The 14,055-nt window shown below is 40.6% G+C and overlaps 1 protein-coding gene across 4 annotated transcripts in view; it reads left to right on the top strand.

Annotated features, from left to right (window-relative positions):
* The window catches only part of TBC1D30 (TBC1 domain family member 30), an 83,970-nt gene extending 70,206 nt beyond the window's left edge, over positions 1 to 13,764 (top strand). For 2 of the 4 annotated variants that reach the window (XM_019918772.3, XM_033866347.2), the window contains 4 exons: positions 4,796 to 4,908; positions 6,747 to 6,886; positions 9,277 to 9,483; positions 12,735 to 13,764. In XM_019918772.3, the coding sequence (XP_019774331.1) occupies positions 4,796 to 4,908; positions 6,747 to 6,886; positions 9,277 to 9,483; positions 12,735 to 13,522 (1,248 nt within the window). In that variant the 3' untranslated portion in view covers positions 13,523 to 13,764. The remainder of the gene's footprint in view (positions 1 to 4,795; positions 4,909 to 6,746; positions 6,887 to 9,276; positions 9,484 to 12,734) is intronic. The other 2 variants (XM_073788415.1, XM_073788416.1) reach the window with 1 other exon arrangement.
* Positions 13,765 to 14,055: the final 291 nt, after the last annotated feature.

Genomic DNA, 14,055 nt, shown 5'->3' with positions numbered 1-14,055 from the left:
TCCATCTTTGTCCTTCAGGAATTTCCAGTCTTAAGTATTAAGAGATGGGCTTCCCTGGTGGCGCAGTGGTTGAGAGTCCGCCTGCCGTTGCAGGAGACACGGGTTCGTGTCCCGGTACGGGAGGATCCCACATGCTGCGGAGCCGCTGAGCCTGCGCGTCCAGAGCCTGTGCTCCGCAACGGGAGAGGCCACAATAGTGAGAGACCCACGTACCGCAAAAAAAAAAAAAAAATAGAAAAGAGCACCTCTTCTTTACTCTGCTTTAAGAGACTCCTGGAAGGAAAAATGTAGGCTGTGGCTTGATTGATTAGAATTCCATTTTAGCAGCATTTCTCCTGCCGAGGGAAACATCTGGTGAAGATGAATTGAGCCTAATTTTGTACAATTTATGTTTTCATGTTTCTTTTAAAGCATGTCAATAATGAAAAAGAGAAATACAGCTCCTTTGCAGCAGTGCCTAAATATAAATGTCTATTTAAATGTGTGTTGGTAGTTTGGGCAGTAAATAGGCTTGGTTTTCCTTGACATCGTAGAGTATTAAGGAGAGAAACGCTGAATGTCATTTCAAGCACTCTCTTTTCTGTACTCTTAAAAAAAATTAATTCAATGGCTGTGATCCAATTATGGTAGACTTTTAAGTCTGTCAGCAAACCTGAAATGACTCCAGATGAAAAATTTGGACTGCATACAGATCTTTATTTTCGAGCTGAAAACGTTCTCCCTGTTTGGTCTTCTGTATTTTTTTCAGTTCTAGGGGCCATACGCAAAATAATCTACTGGGTTTTTTCCCCCTGCAAATTGCATTACTCTTTTATTTTACTAGTAATGGCCATTTAAAAAAAAAAACAATGTTAGAAAAAGATGTTGGGAGAATGCTGATGAAATAGTGTATATGGATTTCAGTAAGACTTTTGACAAAGTCTCTCATGAATTCTTTAAGAGTAATATAGAGAAAAGTTAGTTAGATGCTGTTTACTAGATGGGTTTTAGGTGCTTAGGAAAACCTAGCCCGAAGTGGTTGTCAATAATTTACTGTTAGCTGCGGGGAGCTTTCACGTGCCGTGAGGCAGGACCTGCCCTTGGACTGTTCCATTTTTTGTATCAGTGATGAAGTAGAAATTACGTGGATGTGAATGCTTGTCCAGTAGAAGGTTACTGTTTGATTGATTAGTGCTGTCAAAATGAAACCGTCTGCCTTGCAGAATTGTGTGTGCCCGTAACTGCAGGTGTTTCAGCAGTGCCTTTATGATCATCTGTTGGAGATGCGTTAGAGGGAACTCCTGCTTGGGACGGAGGTTGAACTAAATTATGTTTAAATTTCTTTCTAACCCTAAGACCCTATTCATGTACTATACTTTGGCTCTAAGATGATTAGTAAAATTCCTTTCTTGAAATCTGTTACAAATCTCTGATTTACACAGTTGGAAGTCTACAGTTTCTCAGGTATCCTGAGGGCTGTGGTGGTGTGTGTGGTGTACCTTCATGGGATAAACATGCCTGCCGACATGTGAGACCTTTAAGTGAGTGAGTATATGCAAAGTACTCTTAGCACATTTGTTTCAGGAACACCGATGTATGCTTTGAAGGGCTAACTAAAAGTAAATTATAGAGAAAGGAAGACCAGGAATAGAGAATGCAGCTCAATGGAGCCAGTGTTCCTTTTGGTCCAGTGTCTTTAGCTGAGTCGCCCTTGAAGGAAGCTTGGTAAGACCCCAGACTGTTTACCCTGGAGCAGGATGGGACAGAGTAGGGGCAAGATGTACTTCCCTTTCTTTCTTTTTTTTCTTTTAATATTTATTGGAGTATAGTTTATTTACAATGTTGTGTTAGTTTCAGGTGTACAGCAAAGTGAATCTGTTATACATATATATATATATCCACTCTTTTTTAGATTCTTTTCCCATATAGGCCATTACAGAGTATTGAGTAGAGTTTCCCATGCTATACAGTAGGTCCTTATTAGCACTTTCTTTTCTTACACACTTCCTTCATGAGGCTGGACAAAGGAGTTTTCTGATAACTTTTAATAAAACTGGCAAAAATAAAACAAGTGAATCTTCAGCTAGACATCCCACTAATTGTCTCCAATGAGGCATCTTACTTTGTAGAGAATTGTGAAATTCCTAGCATTAATAATTTCATCTTTTAAACTTGAATCCAGATGGTGTGGGTTTCTCTTTTATTGAGATATGGTTGGCATATAACATTACACTAGTTTCAGATATACAACATAATGATTCGATATTTGTATATATTGTGAAATGATCACAGTAAGTCCCGTCAACACCGATTACCACACACAGTTACAAATTTTTTTTCTTGTGATGAGAACTTTTAAGATCTACTCTCTTAGCAACTTTCAAATACGCAATATAGTATCATTAACTATAGTCACCGTGCTATTCATTGCATGGTATGCGTTTCTTGAAATCTGAACCAGGTTTCTAAATTGTTAAGGAAGAAAAGTCTCATGAGTGAGGGACAGGCTGACTCTTGGCCCAGCAGCGGGACCAACATTTGATGTGTCAGAGAGTGATGCTGCTGTACTGAGGCCCAAGCAGAGGTGCCGTGCTCTGCACTTAAAGTTGGGGTGCTGAGGTTTTCACATCTTTCCATTTCCCTCAAAAGGGTATGTGGAGTTAAGACAGGTCACAGGAGCAAGGAGGGAAGAATTCCATACTGGCAGTAAAGCAGGTTCTCGGGCGATGGGCTGCTGGTACACTTTGTGGGATCAAAAAATGTGAGCGTGTACTCTGACCATGTTATTAATGAAATTATATGAAGTATTTCAGGCATACAGAATGCATTAAAATAATAAAACTTACACACCTATGACCCAACTTAAATAAAACATTAACAGCACAGGTGAACACCCTCATACCCTTCTCTCTGATCCCGCCACCCCCTCTCCTCTCAGAGGTAACCAGCGTCCTGAGTTTCATGCCTTCATTTTTTCAGATGAGAGAAAGGAGGCCTAGAGAGGTTGGGAACCAGCTTAGTCTCACACTCCAGCCTAGTGGGAACCACAGGGCGCCTTCTGCTTCTTCCCAGTGGGGAACAGTTGACTGTTAGTAAATTTGTACTGCTTCTCAGCCTTTTGGGTACACAGATCTTCCTGGACTTCCGATGGGGTTACATCCAGATAAGCCCTTCATACGTTGAAAATGCATTTAATACACCTAACCTACCAAACATCACAGCTCAGCCTGGCCTGCCTTAAACATGCCCAGAACACTTACATTAGCCTAGAGTTGGGCAGAATCATCTGACACGAAGCCTGTTTTATGATGAAGAGTTGAATAACTCACGTAATTTATTGCATACTGAACTGCAAGTGAAAAACAGAACGGTTGTCTGGGTCCAGAATGGTTGTAAATGTATTGGTTGTTTCCCCTCGTGATCCCGTGGCTGATGGGGAGCTGCCTTGCCCAGCATCACGGGAGAGGACCTATGGCGTATCGTAAACCCAGGAAAAGTTCCAAATTCTAAATTCAAAGAAGGGTTTCTACTGAATGTGTATCACTTTTGCACCTTCGTAAGCTGGAAAAATCATTTAAGTTGAACCATTGTAAGTCAGGGACTGTCTGTAATCAAGTATGTGTGAGATAATACGACTTGGAGATGACTTTTGTGGTCCCAATAAACTGTGTAACTTTGCCTAATAAGCAATGGAGAATCAAAGGGAAGGAATTTTAGTCAACACTTCCTTGTTTGGAATCTTGGGATGTTACACTAAGGTATAAGCGGATACCACAGAAGTTTGGGGACAGTCAGATGTGCAGACTGTTTAGAATCGAAATTGTGGTGGACTGTCCCCGGTGGTGGCTCTGAGCTGTGGGGTGAGGCTGCAGTGCTAGGAAGCCCCTTTCAGAGCCCTCCTTTTCCTACCTGTGCAGATATTAGACATCTCCTAAGCCTTCAGGAAAACAGTACTGTTGAAATGAAAAATACCACTTCAAAATATTGTCCTAGAAAAGTGTTATCAGGACATTTGAATGGCTTCCTGGAAGAAATGAAAGTTAATGTGATTAATATACATTTTCTGGTGAATAAGAACCTGAAAGATTGAAGAAATATGTTTGGAGCAGTTAAATTTTCATAAAATTAAGAGAACAAACAAGATGATTTTCCTCCTGCTGGTAGAACGATACATAATCTTAAAATCCTGGAGGAAGCACAGGTGCTTTTCCCAATTTTATTTATAGATTTTTAACAGCCTGTGCTTTACACCCTGTCACTTTTCTTTCTTTTTTTCTTTAAAAATAACAGTTAACAATTTTCACCTAGAACTGATTCACAGACATTTGAAAAGGTGGTATCTTTGGAGAAAGCTTGCAGGTGATCACAAGATTGTCCCCCAGACATAACTGTATCTGGAAGGCTGACATTTAATGCCTATAACAATCATCAAGCGAAGCTTTGAAAAACGAGTGGTACAGATGAAGAAGATTGATGGGTTCGCTGTGAAAGAAGTAATAGGGAGCTGTGAATTTCTGAATTAGCCCATCTATCAAATGAGCAAGAGAACGTCAGACTGTCCCCATTTGCCCACCCATGTTCACCAGTTGGCGTGCCCAGTCCCAGCTGGGTTGATTTGGGGACTAACTGTTGTTTTATCAGTATTCTTTTGTCTTTCTCTAAAACGATACTGAAGTATATTCTCTCCACCTGCTGTGTAAGGAGCAGTATCTACCTCTTCACACCCAAATCATAGAACTTTAATGTCTTTGCAGGATTGATAAGAGCTGTTTAAGGCCACCATTTCAGACTTGGCATTTTTGTTCTTGTTTTCCAGACTGTATATTCTATGGCTCCATTCCCTTTTCCACAGTTGGCAGAGCTGAGGGAAAAATACACCTACAACATTACACCATTCCCAGCCACAATTAAGCCCACCTCAGTTTCTGGGTAAGGTCCTTTTTTTTTTCCTTCTTGTTTTCATGATGGAAGACTTAATACCTTAATTTGTTATTAATATTTGTTAAATCCCAGAAATACATTTGAAGTAGTTTGGTGCTTAAAATCTGAATATCTCTTTCCCAAAGGTTTTGATTTAAATTCTAGAGGGAGATTTTTGAAAGTGTACTTTCCAAAGAAGGTTGGAACATAAACTGAAGGGATATTTAGCAACCCCACAACTTATTTAAAAAGATCAAATATTAAAAATCTCAGTAATTAAAAAAGGGTAGAATCAAAAAAGTGTAGACAGATGAGCTAGTTTAAAATACTGTGGAGACCAGAAATTAACAAATACACACATACACACACACACACACACACATACACACACACACACAGGAATTTAATATATGAAAATGTAAATCAACACTGAAAAGATATACTATTTAGTAAATGGTGCTGGGCCAATGAGACTCAGTCTGGAAAGAAATAAAGTTAGAGTCATACTTTACACCATACATCAGGATAAACTCCGTAGAGATGAGACAGTTAAATGGAAAAAACTGAAATAATAAGCAGAAGAAAATGTGGAAGGATGTCTTTAGTTCTTTGGAATTGGGAAGGCCTTAATAACTCACTCAAAAAAACAATAAGGGATAAAAAATTAAGTACTTTAAAAATAATTTTCCGCATGACTAAAACCAAAACAGAGCAAAAGAAAACCTCCATAAGCAGACACAAAAATATTTGTGAAAAAATATTTGTAACTGATTCCTCTCATATATAAAGTTCTTAGAAGTCAATAAGAAAATGACCACCATCTGAAAAATGATGAAAGTATGGGAATAGGCAGTTTACATAAAAGGCAGCTTCACTTGGACTAAGAGAAATGCAGCTTAAAGCAAGATTGAGATTCTGTTTTTTTCACCTATCAGGTTGACAAAAATTCAAAAGGTTGATGTGCTGTCTGTTGATAAGGCTATAGGGAAACGGGCACTCTTACACTTTGCTCACGAGAGGTTAATTACCATGGGATTTGGGGCAGGCAATTTGACCGTATTTTCCCAAATTACTATTGCATATATCCTTTGACCCAGCAATTCTACCTTTCTGAATTATCCAACAAATATATTTGTACACATGCAAAACACAGTAGGTATAAGGTTATTTATTGCAGTGTTGTTTATAATAGTTTAATATTGGAAACCACTTGAGTGTGCATCATTTAGCAGCCTGGTTCCATAACATGGGCTACATACATGCAATACAGTGCATACATACGAACAATAATGTATACATACAGTACAGTGCAGACACACGAACAATAATATATACATACAGTACAGTGCAGACATACGAACAATAATGTGTACATACAGTACAGTGCAGACATTAAGGAAAGGTTGAGGAGGAAGCTCTGTGTGAATATGGAGAGATTTTTTTTATTAGGTGAATAAAAGCAAGGTGCAGAAGAGTGTACTTATATATAGCATGCTAATACTTATGAAAAAGAGGTGAAAAATGAGACTGTATGGTCATATTTGCTTATTTAACTGATAAGGAAGCTGAAGAACACATCAGAAACTAGTAACAGTGGTCCCCTGTGGGGATTAAGTGGGGCAGGAACAGGGTAGAAGTTGGACAGGGATGGGAGATGGACTTTATATATATATGTATAAATTATAAAAATATAATATATAATTATATAAATATATAAATATGTTATAGAAATTATAATCATGTATATACCTTATATATATGTCATTTAAGTCATGTGGCTATATTACTTATTTAAAAATAATACCACTTTTTGGAAAAATATTCCTTTTTCTTTTATGTTTTCCAAGACGACGTGGTAAGGTCAGAGACAGCGATGAAGAGAATGACCCAGATGATGAAGATGCTATTGCTAATGCAGTGGGGTGTCTCGGACCTTTTAGTGGGCTCCTGGCACCTGAACTGCAGAAGTACCAAAAGCAAGTTAAAGGTAAAGAGGTGGCATCTATTAGATACTCACAATGTGTTGGTTCACTATAGCAAGGGTAGTATTATTGTGTCCTGTTGTTTCCCGAACTGATTACCACTATTAAAGGTCTTTATTAAAAGTAACTTCTCTGTTACTTTATCATTTAGGAGGATCTCTCTGTTATGTGTTTCATGCATAATACATATTTCTTTTTCTTTATGATTCGTTTTGCCTCCCACTCGTCTGATTTAAGTTTGTGTGCTCAGTTCCTTAGCACCGAGCCTGGCATATAATAGATGCTTACTACATTCTGTTTGAGTTAAATTGAATCCATTATAGACTGGCTTCTTTTCCACTATAGAAGTACTCCCTAAAGCCAAAATATTATGGTACCTCTACTTGAATTTCAGTGACCAGAAACTCATTATCTCATAAGACATTCTGCTAATTCCTCTGCTTAGCCCAGCGTTTCTAGTTTTGAAGAGAGAAACTCCACTTACTAGTTCTATTAATAGTTCTTCTCTTCAGAACAAAATAGAACAAGTCTGCTCCCTCTTCTGCTGGATGTCTCCTTTGAATCTTGAGGACAGTCATCACGTCCCCCAAAAGTTTCTTCATGGTCCAAATTCAGAATTTCTCAAAGATATGTCTTCCAGAACTTTTAAAGTTCTATAAATTCACCTCTAAATGTCCTGCAGTTTGATAGTATCCCCCTTAAAAAGTGGTGCTCTGAATTGAATGTCATGCTATGTTTGTTTTTTTCTTGTAGAAAATAGATTGGACATTATTCGTGTAATGAACTCTTTTGAAGCAGTTCGCGGTTCCCCCACTGTGATCTTTCCTATCTTTGGTGGCAGCTCTTCCTTTATGACATTTATTCTAGTTTGAAGACCATTCTCCGTGCTGAAAGAGGACAGAAACAAAAGATGTCAGGCACCTCTGCATTCTCTTTGCCATCTGCTAGCTTTATACTGCCTTCTCAAAGTCATGGGGCTATCTTCTTGTTTTTGTTCCTCTTGCTTAGAAGGCTTCCTTTTTGTTTGTCTGTTTGTTTTGTTGTTGTTTTGGTCGTGGTAGTTTTGAGTATGTTCTGCAAGCCTTAGCTTGTTTTGAGTTTTAACCTGCTTAATGTTCGGTTCATGTCATTTTTGTGTGTGTTCTTGGTATGCACTCCCCTGTCATCTTTTTAAATGACTTAAAAAAATCTGAACTCAACAAGAGTTCTGTTGGTTTTGTAATGGTTTCTATCTCCTCTTTAGTTGCCTGAATTTTAGCTTTTGGTTTCTAGCTACGGGATCAATTAGTATTTTAACTCTAATGTTTTTGAATCTGCTTTCTGTCATCTGGGTCTACGTTCCATTTTTTTCCCCCCTGTTATTCTTTCTGTGCAATTATAGGCTCTGGGATGACATGGTCATTTTCTCCTAAATTTCATCCTTAGTCTTTCTTGTTGGTTTTACTTTAGTTAGATTAGAGGTCCTCTTTTAATTTTCTTCTCCTTAGAGAAGTATTTTCAATAAAAAAGAAAGTTTACCAGATGTTCGGTCTTTATCTGAATAACACTTTCAGCAGATGTTAGGATACTTGAAATCCCCTACTAATCTTTTTTCTTAAGCTTGTCCCCAGGCAAGTTTTACATATCGTGTTAGAAAAGCCTAATTTTATCCCCTGTTTACCTGTGTGGCATGTGAGTGTATTTTCACACAGTACTTATTTCTGTTTCTTGGAGGTAATCTCAAATTTATTTGAGGGATAAATCTACGAGTTGTTGGTGTTAACAGGAGCAGAAACCACGTCAGACATAACACACATAGTAGACAGTCAGGAAGTGCTTGTTAAATGAATAAAAACATTTCGTTTCTAGTGATACCATGATCTAAATTCTTGATAATCTTATAGGATGTCTTGCTGTTTTTAACTTAAGAAAAACTCACTTTTAATGACTGACTAAACCCTACAGTGTAAAATTTACAAATTTATAGTTGTGAGTCCTCGTGCAGTTAGTTATGTGGAACCTTGTAAATCCTCATGTGGTTATATGGAAATCTGTACCCTGACTTTAGAAAACTAGAGTGATATTTTTCTAAGGGAATTTTAGAAAATGACAGTGATTTTTTATCTGGAAACAGCGGATCTTATGTCCATATAATGAACAAAGGGGTCATAAAATCAAACAATGAACCCACACAGCTCGTTTCAGACTCACAGTTAGCCTAATAAGAAAATGCAGAAATGTTTTCAGGACCAAATAAAAACAAGTACTAGACAAATTCTAGTGTACATGTTTTTTATGGTTCAGAATTTCCTGGAGGTTAAGATACTACCCCAGGTTATATAGTGTAAGCAATTCCCAGTTAGTCCCGTTCTCCTCCTGTGATAGTGTCTCCTTGTCTCTATTCCTTGGAATATAGAGCCAAATGGGGACCAGAATCTGAGATCCAATAACATTGCGGAGCTGAGTCCAGGAGCGATCAACTCCTGCCGAAGTGAATACCATGCAGCTTTTAACAGTATGATGATGGAACGCATGACCACAGATATCAACGCGCTGAAGCAGCAATATTCTCGGATTAAAAAGAAGCAGCAGCAGCAGGTTCATCAGGTGTATATCAGGGCAGGTAATGTACTTCTTTGTTTGAGTCAATTTCAGCTCCATGTCAACTTGTGAAAGGAAGACCAAGTATTCCCAGGATGTCCTGGGAATTACTGCTCACTCTGGCTTGGCATCCACCAACACAGCTGGCAGGAGACAATAACATCTTTATCTTCTCACTTTTTATTTTATCTTATCAGGCTCTAAATAAGAGAAAGGTCCCAAGGACCAGGCAATTGATGGTATTCAATACTTCTTTACTCTGTATGCTTGTGGAGAAGGCTTTACAAATGATTAGAATGTTGCAAAGCCATGCAGTCCTTGGATTTGAGACATTTGGGAGCTATTGCCTCTTAAATTTCAGGCATTTGGAAGTAGAATTTAGTCATCTGTATACTGGTAAATAATATTGCTACCAGTCATTTAGGTAGTAATACAACAGATGTTGTGATCAGAGGAAACGGAAAAAGCCATTACTGTGCCTGCTGACTGTGGGTTAGCAGTGTCTTGGGAGTCTGCTGAGAAGAACACAATTGTACTGCAGTTGGAAATGCTCTTTTCCAAGGATTGTCAAGCTTCTTTTTTCCTTTAAATTCCCCAAATCCCAATGAACAGTCTGATTTATTGTTTAATATATGCTGATTTGGGAATTGGTTTGTCTTCTTTTAAGCGAAATCCTAATGAAAATGATGCCGATCCAGGATTAACCAAGATACAAATTTGACGTGTTTTTAAGAGGCTTGTGAGCATGTGACTGATCTTGCAAAAAAACTGAATTTACCTTTCCCTTGTTGGGGAGGAGTAGGCAACTTCTTAAAGATGCTTACTTTATCCTGAATCATTAAAAAAGCAATCACAAAAGGAACTAACAACTCTAACACTTTAAGTTTCAAAACATTGGCACATACATATCCTCATTTGTCCTCAAATCTATGAGAAAGGCAAGGACAGATATTCTTCTGTCCTTTTAAAAAATGAGGAAATGGTAATTCAGGAAGGCTGAGCAACTGTCTAGGATTATATAACTATAGTGAGTGGTCAGGCCAGGGCTAGAACCCCCATGTTCTGATTCTTTATGTAGTTCTTTTCCAACCACTTTCAGAAGCTTTAGGTGGAATGGTGAACAATTGCCATTGGGTACTAAATCTGCCCAGTGTCTGTACTCTAGTCAGGGGTCAGCAAACTATGGTCTGTAGGTCAAATTCTGCGCACTGCCTGTTTTTATAAATAAAGTTTTGTTGAAACACAGGCATGCCCATTTGTCTACATATTGTCTATTGGCTGCTTTTGCACTACAGTGGCTAAAATATTTATAGTCTGGTCCTTTACAGGAAAAGTTTGCTGACCCCTACTCTAGATCAGGGTTTATGTGGTTATTTTTAGGGAGAGATTGCTGCTCAAGGGCAAAGTTTGAGAGCATTGTTTCTCAAACTTTAGTGTGAATACGCATCACTTGGGGATGTGTCAAGAGGAGGAATCTGCTTCAGTAGCTGTGGGTGGGACTGAGATGATGCATTTCCAATAAGCCTCCAGGCGATGCCACTGCTGCTGGGTGGGGATTGCACTTTGAGTAGCGGGGGTTTTAGAGGAGGTGGTGTAGGATAGGATCAGCAGCACAGGCGGAGAGATTGAACTTGTGCTAGAGGCAAAGGTCCTCAGCTTCTGAGATTTAAAGGAAGGTGGTAAGGATGGTGGTTGAGGTACCAGCTTCCTAGGTTAGGGAGGACAGGAAGTTAAGGCTTTTCAGTCCTGATAGCTTCTGCTTGTATGAAGAAATTGGAGGAAAAGTTGTTTGCTTGGGAGTAAGTTGAAGGTTGGGTGGGAGCTTAAAGAAAGTGATGAAGATTTGGATCGGCCGTCGGAAGCAATGGGAGAGGGAAAGAAAGTTTGTTCAGCGGCATTGCGGACCTAACAAAAATAGGAAGTTATGAATTTAAGGGAAATCAATCCACCTGGCTGTGTGATTTCCCCCCACCCGCATCCCCACCCCCAGCAGCTATTAGCAGCTCCTGTTTTGGAAAGGAGAATGTGAATTGTGGATCTAGAGTGGAGTTTTGCCAGGCCTGTGTGATAAGCCATAGGGATGCCTGGATGTGTGGTTATTGGTGAGGTGTGGTCCAAGGGATCCACCGTGCATCTAGCAGGGTAGGGGTGTAATTGAGCCGAGGAGACGGTGAGAGGTTATGAGAAGATTGAGGGATCAAGGAACGGAAATCTTTATGGTTTAGTACCAAGTATAGTTACGTCGAGAGTCTGAGAGCTGGAAGAGTCAAAGAGAGGAATATGAGAGTTAAATATTTTTCACATGAGGCAGAGCCGAGTGATGAGGTTTAGGATGGAACTGGGCAGGTGGAGGATGGGTCAGTCACCGAGGCAGTAAAGTAACCGAGGTAGGTAAGAGGACATAGAGCGAAGAGGAAACAGGTGTCAAAATTTCAGTGAAGATTGGACTGTGACCAGAGGTAGGTAGATAGGAGCAGTCGAGAAGCACAGACGGGAGTTCAGCCACGTGACCTGGATATCAGGAGGAAGGCTGTTCACACAAAGGCCAAAGGCGGCGGGGTCTGCTCTTGATACTTCTGCCTGCAGCTGTCGTCCCTGGGGCCATGAATGTTGAAGCTTCATTGGAAATAGGGGCTCGGTCAGCCGCAGGATGAGGACGGTAATACTGTTAACAGTGCCTTGCAGGAGAACACAGCTTTTGGTGCTTTCCTGTTTTCAATTTGCTTTCAAAGTCAATTGAGGACACAGGAGTGGAAGTAGAGCCAGGCACTGGATAGCTGTGATGTCACTGCATTTTTACCACCTTCTTATCACTTCTCTCATTCTGCTGTCTCTCAATAATATGCAGTGTGTTGTTTTTCTACCTCTCAGAAGCTGACAGCTGGTAATCTATATGGTCATAGTGTTTGACCTATTATTTAAAAAAAAAATCCTCAAAGATTTCCTAGATACAAGACCTCCGAGGTTGCTTCTCAGACACAAGGCTCTCTGTAAAAAACATTAGGGAGGCTGGGCTCTAATTAGTAACAACGGGTCAGAGTCTGTTCCTTTTTGTATCCTCAGCCGCTTGTCTCCTCCTCTTTGAAGAGGAGGGAATCCGTACCCCAGGCTCTAGGATCGAATTCAGTTTCTGCTGCCTTCAGTTACATGACTCTGCCAAGACCTGGGAAATATGTGGGCAGGGTCCGGGCACAACCTGTGTGTGACTCCTGTTCTGTGCTGGATGTCTTTCTCTGTGGTACCTTTCACACGACCTTTCAACATTTCTTTCAGACAAAGGGCCAGTGACCAGCATTCTCCCATCTCAGGTAAACAACTCTCCAGTTATAAACCACCTTCTTTTAGGAAAGAAGATGAAAATGTCAAACAGAGCTGCCAAGAATGCCGTCATCCACATCCCTGGTCACACAGGAGGCAAAGTATCTCCCGTCCCCTATGAAGACCTCAGGACCAAGCTCAATTCTCCATGGCGAACTCACATCCGGGTCCACAAAAAGAACACGGCGAGGACCAAGAGTCAGCTGGGCTGTGGGGACACCGTCGGGCTGATAGACGAGCAGAACGAGGGCTGCAAGACTCACAGTCTGGGGGCAGTGCAGGGATTTTCCTCCGATTGTGCGGGGGCAGCTCAAAGGGAAGGTGGCAGCTCTGATGGCGGCACTGGGAGGACCATCGAAGGGCAGTCTCCAGAGCCACTGTTTGGGGATGCTGATGCCGACGTGTCTGTGGTCCAGGTGAAGTTAGAAGCCTTGGAACTGAACGCAAGGGATGCTGCTGCTGAAACTGATCCCAAGGTGCACCTGCCCTGCCAGCAGCACCTCCCGGAGCCGCCAGACACACCTGGAGGAAACAAGGCCCCTGGCAAGTCTCCCCAAGGCAGCCACCCGAAAACTCCCATCTTTAGCCCCTTTCCCAGCGTCAAGCCACTGCGGAAGTCAGCCACTGCCAGGAATTTGGGATTATATGGTCCTACAGAAAGAACCCCAACCGTGCACTTTCCTTACATGAGCAGGAGCTTCAGCAAGTCCAGCGGTGGAAACAGTAGTACTAAGAAACGGTGACATCTTTCAGCAACTGTGTATCCACATTCACCTCTTCACGGTGGCAGAAGGGTTCCAGCTGGATGGCTCCAAGAGAGCTTCAGTTGTCCATTGAAAACGAAGAGATAGGTTCAGAGATGAGCAACGGTTCATAAAAATGGGAACTGGAAATTTTATAATGGGTGCTAGAATAGGGATGTCTTCCGATCATCGATACAGTGGGTTCTTGTGGCAAAATAAATATTGTGGTTTTAAAGTGTGAAGTTTTCCTAACTTTTCATTGTGAGCTGTTTAGAAAAGACTTTGTATCTAGGCTGTTAACCCCTCTTCCTTCCTCCTGTTCTGAGGGCCTTCAGGGTGCCTTTGACAACCCCCCCACCCAACCTTCCAGTTCTCTGGGTGTTATTAATACTCAAGCATGCACACACTAGCTTGCTAGAACAGAAACTGTAAAAAGAAAGTAAGTTCCTTAGTTGCAAAGAACTTCCCAATTTCCCTCTTCGTGCCCCCCTGGGGAGAATGTTTGTACGTGTGAGTTTTCCTTCAGTAGTTTC

This window comes from Tursiops truncatus, chromosome 11 (genome assembly GCF_011762595.2).
Source record: "Tursiops truncatus isolate mTurTru1 chromosome 11, mTurTru1.mat.Y, whole genome shotgun sequence".
Lineage (NCBI taxonomy): Eukaryota > Metazoa > Chordata > Mammalia > Artiodactyla > Delphinidae > Tursiops > Tursiops truncatus.
The sequence above is the reverse complement of the archived record's forward strand: the minus strand, read 5'-3'. Positions and strand labels throughout refer to the sequence as shown.